Here is a 13,204-nt window from a genome sequence, read left to right as displayed (position 1 = left end):
TGCATCATCTATCTACTAATCAAATTTTTCCAAGCATACTCTACCTATAAATCTTATTCGAAGCGAAGGAGAATCTCGAAACATTTAATCGATTTAACGTAGAAATAAACCGATTTATTCGATCTGTTTGCACTGTCCAGTCGATCTTTGAATCTGCTCTTTCGAAACTTTTGGAGTATAAAATAATTGCGTGATATTCGGTGATACGAGGAATACGTTACGAGATTAGATAAAGTATGAAACGAATTATGGATCAAAATTCATTAACGTCTACGTTAAATAGCTAAAGCAGAAACGCGTATGAAAGTTTAATATTCGCATCTTTGAACTTGCAAAATTCCTGACGTGTGTAAATTCGAGTGATATTTCCTGTATATTTCCGTACAAATATCCATCTTCGTGTACGATCATTGAAGACCTTTAATCAGGAACGAATGCTTCAATTTTAATGAAACACTGCTTATACTCGTCCATGCCCTACCTACCATCACTTCACGCTTCTATAACGCAGAAAATTCTTGTTTCTATTCGATCCAAGACGTTTCATCGTGCAAAAATGATGCTTGAAACCAGAGAATCAAACGTTTAAGCAACACCGAGAATAACGAAACACGATTTTCTAGTTTTAAGTAAATAAAACAACGGTAAAGATATTTCTTAGAGCAAAGAAATTATTGAATCTTCTTAAACATATATATCAAGCTCTGTCCTTTTGTTTAACCTTTTCGCCAGAAATTACATAAATGAGGAAGAAGGCCAAACGGTCGTTTTATTTGAACGTAAAATAACATATATTCCGGACTACCGATACAAGCTGTAGTACGTACACGTGCCCTTTTTGTTTACTGTTTCTTACTACACTTTCATTTTATTCTGTAGAACGCAACAACAGTTTGCCGTAAGCTCCTAAAAATTTCGCGCTTGATTAAAATGTTGAGTGACCGGTAAGCTCTTACGAGATAATCTTCGCGCGACTTAAACTTAACTAAACTCAAGACTAACGCATCCATCGTGTACGTCTCCGATGCGGTGAGTAGCGTGATACAGGCGCGAACATGGGACGTAGGATAAAATCAGGAAATTTAAAAAATACATCTTGTACGATAATCCAAAAATAAACATTCGCTTGCGTATATGAAAAATGATGCGTTAACACGGTTCGTTCGTCGATAAACGTATTAACGCATAATCCGTAAAATCGGTCCAAGCCATTGTATTCCGCATTTCTTATCTTCTTCGTCATTGCATCGACTCGCGAAATATTTGATTTCCCCTATTGGAGTAACAGGGTTGCCACGTAATTTAGAATACACGAATCCGTAATTCTTACGTACGTATACACACGGCGGTAGTGGCTGATCCCGGAGGAAAGAACATCCCTATCCGCCAACGCAGGTGCGCGCTTCGAAGGCGCGCGGTGAGTTAACCCCTCCACCATGCACCACCATGCTCCACCGTGATGCCACACACCGTGTATAAAAGCCCTCATCGTACGACCTGCTGGCTTCGAGTTAACTCGGCGAGCTCTTCGATCGGGATCCTGCACGGATCAAACATTCGGTCATTTTGGTGAACCTGTGCGAGCGGACCGGTTTCTTGGAAGCACGTTTCCCGTCGGATTTCCTGTCTTTTCCGTTTCCGAATCGAAGGTGAAAAGACTGGCAATACATACATATACATGAGTAACAAAAGGGGTGATAAACGGGGAATCGGTTTGGGAAAAGTTGTTTTTCTGTCGATTGAGGAGGAGGGACGCAGTGGAAAAGTGGTACAAGTGTAGTTTCTCTTTTCTTTTTTAAAAATCGAGATAAGTACGGGAAACGATAAATAATATCGTTTCGTTATACTCTTTCAAACACTTATCACGACGTATAGTAACACGTTTATCGTACGATAAATTACACGGATTTTTGTATCGAAGTTCAATTGTATTGTCAGTTTTCTGAAAATTTCAATTCAAGATTTTGTCATTTGTGTCGCATTTTCTTCCGAACGTTTTAATTGATCTTTTGTTTTCGCTTACGTTTGAACGACCTTTGAATCAAACGGGATACAAACAAGTGCTTGATTATTTAAATAATTTTCATCTTTTGTGTTTTCCAAGCGGAGAGAGTTAATTTCGGAGAGTGAGAAACGGAGGAATTGGAAGAAAAGTGATGAATAGAAAATCTCGCGAACTGATAGCAACGTGCATCATAAGTTTTATTTATATTTAATTAATTTCGTTGACTTTTTTTAAAGAGACGTGTCGAATTGTTCCTCCAAAGTTAATTTTAAATTTTTATCAGATATAACCAACAAATTGTTATTAATATTTTACACATTGTTTTAACGCGGACGATTTTAATCAAAAAAATTTTATCAAATTAATTAAAAATTTCCCTCCCCTTTACGTATTGAACAATTTCAAGCTTTTATTTCTTTCAGTCATCTTTTCTTTTTGTCCTCGAATCAGGTTACACGAAACGATTTTTTCTAAATTGAAAATACGTATATAACTTCTATTATGCACATAAGATGACATTTTTAGTTGCTCAAAATGTACAGAAGTTTCTATTATCTTTCAATTTACACGAAACGATGAACGAACAAACAACAAAAGCGAAAATATACGGCACGGTTCATGGTATCTTGAGCTTCTTCGTATATACATTATAAATCTACATAACATTTAATTACCTGTTTCTTTATCGCTAATGTAGAACACCATTGGTCACATGGCGATCGGTTCCGAAAACTCAGTGGCGGTTCTTATACGCACTTGGACCTTCATGATAATCTTTTGTTTCGCGGGCTATGCAGCAGGTATGTATACACCTCTATATGTATCACATTTTTCGATCGTGTATTCGTTTATAGTTAATACTATAGCAAATATCATAGTTAATATTCATTGTCTAAAATGATCAGACATTCAATTTGATTCCTTAATATTGTCTTATTCCTCGGGGAATAAGTTACTACCGGCGAGATGACGCAGGACAGATGGAGGGCTTGAACAAAAGATTAGAGTCCTTATTACCGGCTATTTTTCGTTCAAGTAATTAAACTTTCTGTTTTTTTTTTTTTTGCTATATCGGAAAAAACGTATTGCAGAAGATCACAATCGAGGATAGGTACCTTTTATTTTAATCGAATTCGAAACATCGGATGTTTACGTGCATACGAACAAGCAGGATATCGATATTTGAACATAAATTCGACTGTTTCGAAAGCATCGCTGACTTTTCATATTTTTTAAATCCATTTTTCGTTGTTACGTACTTGTTTTAGTAGCTTTTCTCTGACGTTGATAATCGTAAGATAAATGGCATTATATTTAAAAATACGTATAGCTGTAAACTGTTTTCATATGTTAGAAGCGTTTTCTTATGACGGCGCTTGAGAAAGTGACAGAACACATGGAACAGAAGTACGTACTATAGATATATATGAGAAAACATAGTTACGTCGTATTATAGTAATCCAAGGAATTAAGTTTATAAATCGCCAACTGTATTTTTAACGCTGTGCCTTATTATTTTAAAAGCCATGCTGAATTACGTTTTAAACAGATCAAAATCAAACCTGACCTTCGTTGAGCATCATCGCGAGACACGATGGCGTTGAAATTTTAGATTAAATGACGCTGTCGAAAAATGTTGTAAATTTTCTATTGGCAATGGGGCCCTTCGAAGCTTTTAATCATTTGCGTATAATATTTTAAGAAATTTATTATATTTCGAGATTGACTTTAGGAATATGTCAATATGTTTGAAATGCTTGATACAATGATCTTTTAAATTATTAATTTTACAGAAAAGCCATAGTTTCGTATGACTCGTGTGGTAGAAACAGAAACTGAAACATTTTCAATTCGAGCAAATGTCAATAACGTATTTTACTTCGTCACCCGAAACAAAATATAATTTTGAATATCGTCTGTAAACGATTAGTGCAATTTATTCGGTTTATTACAAGAATAACACTGGAATAAGTAATAACGATTCGAGTTTATTGCACTTCACTGTTTCGTTGCTACGATAAAACAGTCAGAGAGGCTTCCCAACGGTCAGAGACTAGCGTGAACAAACTTTGATGATGATTGGTATCGATTGATCGCTCGTGATCATTAAGAGCCACTTCGTCATTCTGAAATGTCACTCCTTTTCAAAGCTAAAGGACTTAAGACTGTAAGTACACGACTTCTGGCTTTTGTTAACGCGCTTCAAAATGTTCCCTGCAGCGAAGAAGGAAACCTGTATATCTTTAACGCGCGTTAAAAATTTGTTCAAAGTCTGTGGAATGTTTACAACAACGAAATATTTTATTTAAACGATAGTTGGTACACGCGCAAAGATCACCAAGATCTCTGCGATGAAATTGCAAAGATCGCACTGTGTGACACGATAAAAAAAAAAACTTTGTCTAGTGCTCGCTAACATTATATCGAAATGAAACATTCAACAGAAAAAGTTCTCGCAATTAATGCTATTTCCGACGTAGGAAGTAATTACAAGAACGAAAGGCACACCCCAGTCTTGCCTTTCCTCTGGTGTAAGCTTATTAAACACGCCATGGATTGCACAAGTTTTACCAAAAAATTATGAAAACAAACTAACACTTTGATCCGTGAAGGAAAAACAAGACGTACAAATGAAAAAGTTATATGATTCTCGATCTTCTCTCAAGCGGTTTTTCTAGTCTTTGATTCTTCGATTAAACATACCGTTTTTTTCGATTTTCAGGGATATGTTTATCCGATACCGTCTGCTTACAATAATAAGAGTCACGTCATCAATCAATTAACAAAGTTTTATTCGTGCTTAGCAAAATGCGTTATTCGTAATATCGTAGCTACAGTATTTGTATAAAGGAAGGACGTTTTAATTAACGAGGTCATAAATTCGTTTGTTTCAGTGTGAAATGTAATTTCCTATCTACAAGTGATAGTACGGTAAGAGTTTTAACTATACGTCGAACGCGATAAACAAATCATTCTGAGAATATGCCAGCTTGATAAATAATGAAACAAGAATTATACTAAGAAATAAAAACGTAATACAAGACATGTCTGGAATATTTAAAAATGTAGGTCAGTTTATATTTCACATTCGTGAATGTTTTATATTTATAAACGAAAAAGAGACACATATGACAAAATTGGATTCTCGCAGGGATAATGATGTTCCTCTGTGAGATAACATAATTTCTTTGCTACTATCGGTAACGATTTTTTTTTCCTCGAATTTTTTATTTTCATTTTTCAAATTTATTTATGCTTAACACGTTGCTAAAAATCTTGTATATATTACAGAACACTCGTAAATAGAAAATTACGTTAATTACAAACTTCATAATAATGACCTATTTTCGGGGTAGCGTTCGTAGATCATCCAGAATCCTGACGATGAATGACGTTGTGAAATACGTTAGCTGTTCGTTGTTTCATGTTTTATATTTGGCCCGACGTAGAAATTATTTGAGACGAAGAATCACACGTTTTCTGCGTTTATAAATATACGTTTAATTATGATATTGATTCACGTGCAAACAAACTGAAATTTTTTAATTATGGTTATCGATTTACGCATGCGACAAATAAACTGTTTACATTCTACGAGTTAAACAAGACGATTTTTCGATCACGTATAATTACGACTGCAACGTTTACTACGTAGGTTTTGCACGATATTCATCGCTTATTATACGGATCTTTAAGAAGCTGCCATATTTTTCTGTAAAGCAACAAATTTAATTTGTAGGTTTTACTGTTCGATATTTAATATCACAGGATTAATTAATTGACTTAATGAATGCACCTTTGTAGTTGGTGATAATACGGGATCGTACTTTTAACAATTCAATATTGAACTACATATTTCAGTAAGTACGAAGTACAATTTTGATTGCACGTTATTAAAATAATCTAGCGGGACTCCTTCAACTTTTATCTGAAAATTCCAGTTCAATTTACATTGGAATTATTATACGGCTTGTTATTCGTCTTTTAAAATCATTCCTTGCCACTATGTTTAATTATACTTCCGTTTTAATTAACTTGCTTGGCAATTGAGATAGTTTCCCTTTTTCCAACTTTGTTTCTTCGCGAGTTCGTAGAATTTACCACCGAAATACAATGGATTAAACCTAAGTTAGTCGATAATTAAGTTCCGAGCTACCCGGATAAATCGTGGCTATTAATGCGAAGTACGTTCTCCCACTCGTTTGCATCAGTCAGTCGTATATTACGGTATGTTAAATATGGAACACCGCACAAAAAATACGTCCAATTTTGATGATCAAAGAATCATAACCAGTGAACAATTCATAGAGAGTTTGATGAAATGTCCGTGCTTCTGGCTAACGATTAGTATAAAATGATGTAGCTGGAAAATATTTTAGCACAAATAACGACCTCGCAGCTTCAACATCAACAAAGCAACTTCGAAATACTCGGGGGAAATTGAACGTAAATTTTTGAAGCGTAAATTGACACCTCGTTACGACAAGTGTTTACAGACAATCGATGCTTAAGTTGATGAGTAGAAGTCGATTATCAACATACGCTAATAATAAAACAGACTTTTGTAAAGTATATTTCTATTTTATTTTCTTTTTTGCTTTTTTTTAGTAATGCAGAATTGAGAATGTTTTGCTTAAAATTTCTTCTTTATATATATATAAAAAAAAAAAAGAAAATAACAGGAAATGTAATTGTTATCGTGCTTGTAGTCCGTAAATATTGTCATCGTAATTCGAAAAAAAACCAAGGATTTTGTACTGTGAGCTTATTTCAATATCGAAAAACATAAATAACGAAAATGAATGTGGGACGCTTTGTACAAGTTCCTGAATATTATTAATCGTGATTGAAAGTTCCAGTCGAGAGAAAAGACTGTTATTAAATGCAAAACGTACGTACAAGAGAAAGGATGGCTTAAGAAGATCTGACACGAACAATAATAACAAAGTTGGTGCAACTTCGATAATGGGATCATCTGTAGTTTAGCGATCCTCGTTTCCATCGGGCCGCGTTAAATTTTAATTATATATAGAGAAAATCCGCATTTACAGGTTATAAGATTAACAACTTCACGCGTTCCAACAGTTTCGTGGTGGTAACCTGTTGCAGCTAATCCTCGGGAGCCGAGGTTTTGTTGCCTCGCGAGTTTGTTGATCGATATTCCAGTAGATACCCGATACTTTGCGGAACGAAATAAGAAGAACTGTTGGACATAATCTTCTGTAAAGTAAAGTAAAATTAAAAAATAAAACAGTCATTTCGTTGCAACTTAATTCTACGTTATAACAGCCACACATACTCTCTATGTTTGACGAGTATACTCGTCATTGCTTACTATTTGCGACACATTTAGTTTTCAAGGAAGTCGCAACAGATTTCTAACTGATCAAAAGATTAAATCTTGAGTTTTCAATTGTTTTCGATCATCGTACAAGATTCCCTATACGTTGCAATGAACGATATACATTTTTCAAAAATGAATCCCTCTTTGGTCCTTTGAAGTAGCAACATGGCTTTTCGCGTCCGTCCAACAAACTTTTACGTAGGTATCTCTCGACTCGTGCGAAATCCATTTATCCATCTCCTATTACTTTCCTATTTGTTTCAAGTGTTATTTCTGTTGGATTATTTCCAGTAATATCTCTTGAAAATTTATTACCGGTAGTATTTTCGTGCCCATTTCCTAATGGAGAACCGCGAGTTCAATTTCACGAATTAACGTTTAACTACGTCTTAACATTTACATAACGCTCTTCGATAAGATTTGCGCAAATAACTGTATGAAATATGAAATACAAAATATATCAGAACAATACATAGAAAAGGCGTTTGCGTCACGTTAACATTTAGGATTGCCAGTGCTTTTAAACATATAACCTGTGAATATGGTGTTTACATTGCTTGCGTGGTAGGTTAATGCAAAGTCGATGGTGTAGAGTCGTAGGTCGCTGTAGTCGCGTGTAATACGGATAACGACCGACATAATCCGAACACCGAAAAGCGATATTCCCTTAATTTTGAAATATACTTCGAAGACGTGGTCGGATGTTAAAACTTGTTAGACAAAATTGAAACAACGTATCAACGAAATCTTGAAAAAGTTTGCAGAATACACCTGGCAAATTGGTTTTAGCAGAGAGCGAAACCAGGCTGATTGATTTTTCTTTTGCAATATGTCCTGTGCGCGTTCTAATATCTTTTTACACAATATCTTTGATAGAATAAAGGGAATGTGTATCGTTTCTGCCTGCGAGAGATGTACATCCCCGGTGCAAAGACGATAAGAAAGTGCACGAGAAAGAAAAGAAACGACGATGATCCGTTTGTGAACGGTGAAACGTGAAAACCAATTGCTGCCTTTGTCAGCTGGCCGATGCAACTAGATATGGAAATGGATGTTATCGCTCGCGACCTTCTTCCGCACATGTATTCGAATTACACATTGTGTCAGTTCAATGTATTTCGTATAATATCGAGTTCAATCCGTGTGTCTCATGTAGCTACATATGTGTTTCATTAGGTCGGTATTGGTACGTCAATTATATATTCTGGGCTTGATTCGTTACTCGTTGAATATGTTATCGTTTAAAAATCAGGAATCAAATTGTCGCGGTGTAGGAGATTATGAATTTTTCACCGATTCAATATTTTTGAGTAAATATTGAATCTCAATGGGTGTGCGAATTGAAATAGAATTTATTCCTTTGTTCTTCCGTTTTATTATCGGCCTTTTATTTCTATTGTCCTTCTGTTCCAATACTTTTTAATATAATTATAGTACTCTCGTAATTTTCAAGTAAAATTTAGATTAAAAAATAGAGATCCACTATCTATAGTAGATACGGTTTTTTAATTTATTGATATTCAATCGTAAACTATTTTTTACCGAATTTGTTCATTTTTATGGAAAGATGTTTTGAGGATAAACAATAAAGATATAAAAAAATAAATATAAAAAATAAATGCTTACTGGAAAATGAAGTCAGAGCATTTACAGCGGTTAAGGTTGACACGCCGACGACACCCGAATTTTTGTATTCGAATATAGTCGAGAGATAATGCCAAATATTTGACCCGTGTTCTTTTCCAAATGTACAAGTTGGGCCATAATCGTTGTTTTTATTAATGTAAAATTATTTGATCTTAATTAAAATTCGTAATATTAGAAATACCAACTTAATAAAATAGTACGATATCCATCGTACTGAACGCAATAGTCGGCAACACGCGTTTAAAATAATAAAACAGAGGTTCGTTAAAGGCACGCTAGAGACATATACCAGAGGACGTTTTGTTACCATTGGGAAATTGTTATTATACACGGAACTTTTACGATATTATCTTCTGTAGGCTATGAATAATGAATTTATCATTCGGAAATGTTGGACGAATTTAAACACGTTTCAATTTGTTACGATACTGTTGTGATTTATACTAATATATTATGGGAACGTGTTTAAGGTATTATTACATCGTAGAGACGCGTGAAAGAATCGAAAATGTTCGACATTAGAAACACGAAAGAAAAGTACATGATTTCCTAAGGTTCCGTGTGGACGTTCTTATGATTTACATTAAAAATCTGCATCATTAAGTACTTTTCTTCTAAGTTGTCGTTCTATTAAAATTGATATTTAAGAATTACTTTTAGTGCGTTTACTTGGAGTTCTACTTGGTGTTCAAACTATTTAGTCCTTTGTAACCTCACCTTTTCATCCTTTCGGGAATTGTGAGATGGAAATACCTGCGATGGAAGTTGAAACGAATGTAGGTTATTGTGAACAAGAAAGAAAGAAGAAAATTCTTTTCTATGCGTAAAATGCTTTTCGCCTCGTGTGCTTAATAAGGAACTATGTTGAATTAATTAGTTTTTTATGCTACATCTTTGTATAGTTACTTCATCGTCAAATTCTGGTAACCAGTTACCTTATCGTAATTATTTTCTTATAAATACCACGCTATTACGTTCTTATTTCTCTTTTTTCGTTCTTTTCCTGCGCTCCTTTTTCACGATAAATGCTTAAGGGCAACGGTTTCGTGATATTATAATCTTTTATTAATTACTTAACGTGAACCAAGTATCGCTTCATACGATACATTATTATACACGAGTCCATTAATTATCTCGTTAGTACCTGCAAGTTATAAATCGAAGTAAAAAAAGTTCCATCAAAGTATGCGCAGAAAGATAAAATATTATGCACACGGCGATTTTATTGATGTTTAAGAATATAGATTCATTCGCATGTCACATTTTCAATAGAGTCGAATCATATCTCTGAGGCTTTTCATTTCCGTACATATAGAAGCTACTCAGACGCGCTGTTGAATTTTTAATTAACCCAGTTCATCCTGTAGATACCATCACTACACTCGCGCTATTCTAACGTTAATTTAGAATATCCTAATGAGATCGAATCGCCCACCTAAGATTATCGTTCGGAATGAAATACAAGATAAAGATTATCTTATTATATCGTACATCGTATCGTGCGTTTACTACACGTACGCAATATATACGCATAGTTAGCTGGTTTCCATAAATTTCATCGAAACTACTTGTATTTCTTTTGCGCTTGCTTCGTCCATCTGGCGAATAACTAATCAATTCTACGCAATTAACGAAACCTTGACGTGTTTGTTGCGTTTTTAAATATATCTTATTATTACATGTATTTATGTGTATGCATCTTTAACTTCGAATACGAAATACGCTGTGAAAAAATTTTTCAATTTCGACAAAATTCTATTTGAGATACAGAAGTGTCTTTAATAATGCATAGAACCTTGTACGAAAGAAATTCACCTTTTGGTCCCGAAAACGACACATGATTTTCTTAATATAACAAACAATGACGTTTCACGAACTTAATATAAAAACTTGATCTACGGATATAAGCATAATCGAAAGACGCTCTGCATCATAAATTAATCATAAAATATTTGTTACAGGATCTTGTTTAGAGTATGGACATTCGTGTTGGGGAGGTACGTCTTCGCTCATCTTTATTTAACTACAAGCACATTTTCATTAGAATAAAGTCTTCGCTAGTCTTTTGATATTTCTGACAATATACGAATTTACGAAGTAGCATCACGATTTCGTTCCATAGAAACCGTATTTTACACAAATTCATCAGACAGATGAATAAAATTTACATTTCAATTTAGGAAGTAAACGAGCTTCCTTCTGCGTTCTTAATACAACGATTTCCACGAAGTAAAATATGTATAACTTTTTATAACGTCGTTTATTGTCTAAAGTGATAAGACCCTTTTGCCTGTCTACGATTTTTTATTAATTATTTACCAATTCCAACTAAATAGTAATTTAATATATTGCTTGAACGTATTGCCACGCTATTTAACTTTCTTTTTTCGTGATTACAGGTCATGGGAAACGAAGCGGAGGGCATAGCAATGCATATTTAGTACCGTCAAAAACATCGAACGAAATACAACAAGAGATACCGTCGCTTACAAAAGAACAATTCATACTTTCCCGTTTGATTGATCGACCATCGATACCTAATAAATACAAAGCAAGATGGGACAGACTTCTCAAACTAAAAACTAGTTTTCCAGAGAATTGGGATGGTGATGCGTTTAACGCGCAACTTATTAGCGATGGACCCAGTCGGTAAGGAAAATATACGTAAAGGTAGACATATAACCGTAACGATTTAGTACACGAAGAAGAGTACTGGTGCTTTAATTCTTAACTTCCAAATGACGATTTTGAATCACAAGTGGCCTGTGATATTTTGAGTTCAGTTACTATACATTTTAGAGTATCTTCTTCTAATTCGGCTAGCTTGTATCTTATGCGATGAATATTGGAAATATTTATCGCTAGCGTGATACACAAATTTTCAACTGAAAGAGATGAAAATAGACAAATAGTTTCATCGAAAATCTCCTTACACTAGTTACTTTCGATATGTTAATCATGATTATGATAATTGTAATATACATATAAGTCGTAGATTACCGGTAAGTAGTGTAAATTACAATTATTCATGTTATAAGACACTATAATTGCTTATCTATTACTCGAAAGTTCTTTCGCCTTGATTTATCTGATTGCGTTAACGTTCACAGGGATCAAAATAATAACGAAGACATGAATCTGGGAAAAAGGAAACAAACCAACAACATGCAAGATATAACTGGAAATACCAACGGCGAAAGGAGGGAAATTCCTGAGATATTATTGATATCGAATAACGAGGACAATCAACATGGTAGTAAACCACAGAACGTAGAGTTGTTCAAGTTTCTGGTGAATTGATTCGCTATCATGAACCTCTATGATATATAAAATTCTACATAGCTATAACATAGGACTCTACGTATTATTATGCATAATTAATTACATTATTTTCATTTGCAGAGTGATACAAACGGTGATTTCGAATAAAACAACCGAGCATTACTATAAAATACATATAATGTAAAATAGAAATTGTCATAATCATATTGTAACTGGACTAATAAGAATATTGTTTAAGCTAATTTATTAGAGATTCTGTTTCTCGAATAAAGATCAGACGACTGTCCTATCTAACTTAACGTATAAACCTTAATTTTATCTTTTAAACGCATATGTAATTAATTTCAATCCTAATCAAAATGCAAGCAAAAATAATTTTTCTATTGTTCAATGATAAATTAAATGTAATAATTTGAATTGCAATTAAATAGGATAAATAAATAATTGTTTTTGGCTTAATTATTTTGTAATTATTTACATTTAATGTCTGTAAGAAGTAGAAACGTAAATAATAACAAATAAAATAAATGCTGATAATAAATCTGTTTATTTCGTAACATTTTTTTGTGGTCGCTATAAAAATTGAGATAGAATACAGACAACTCTTAGAAAATAATGAAAATAAAACAAACAAACGACGAAATCTTCCATAAATTATGGACATATCGATTAATCGTCCGGAGTATATTTATATTATACAACTTAATTGCTACTGCACAGTTGCTTTAGTCGCGTTCATTTATCATTATGTTTTTCTCAAAATAATTCAACTCCTTAACCTATGTATACCAATATACATATATTCGTTTGAAAATCAACAAGTTGATATTAATTATGAAACAGTCTAACCACCTTCTACGACATTCGTGTCAAAATGCTTGATAAATTAATTCACAACAAGTGTTAGGATTAACAGACTGTGGAAA

The 13,204-nt window shown here is 33.7% G+C and overlaps 1 protein-coding gene across 1 annotated transcript; it reads left to right on the top strand.

The window, feature by feature from the left end:
- Positions 1-1,475: 1,475 nt before the first annotated feature.
- On the top strand, positions 1,476-12,572 carry LOC117216710. The gene is made up of 6 exons (XM_033463650.1): positions 1,476-1,649; positions 2,703-2,805; positions 10,958-10,993; positions 11,396-11,645; positions 12,107-12,287; positions 12,399-12,572. The coding sequence occupies exons 2-6, from the start codon at positions 2,718-2,720 to the stop codon at positions 12,423-12,425; spliced, it is 582 nt and encodes a 193-aa protein (XP_033319541.1). The 5' UTR covers positions 1,476-1,649; positions 2,703-2,717; the 3' UTR covers positions 12,426-12,572.
- Positions 12,573-13,204: the final 632 nt, after the last annotated feature.

Source organism: Bombus bifarius, unplaced genomic scaffold, assembly GCF_011952205.1.
Source record: "Bombus bifarius isolate JDL3187 unplaced genomic scaffold, Bbif_JDL3187 scf7180000007973, whole genome shotgun sequence".
Taxonomy (NCBI): Eukaryota; Metazoa; Arthropoda; class Insecta; order Hymenoptera; family Apidae; genus Bombus; species Bombus bifarius.
Note: the sequence above shows the minus strand (reverse complement) of the source record. Positions and strands in the feature narration are given on the sequence as shown.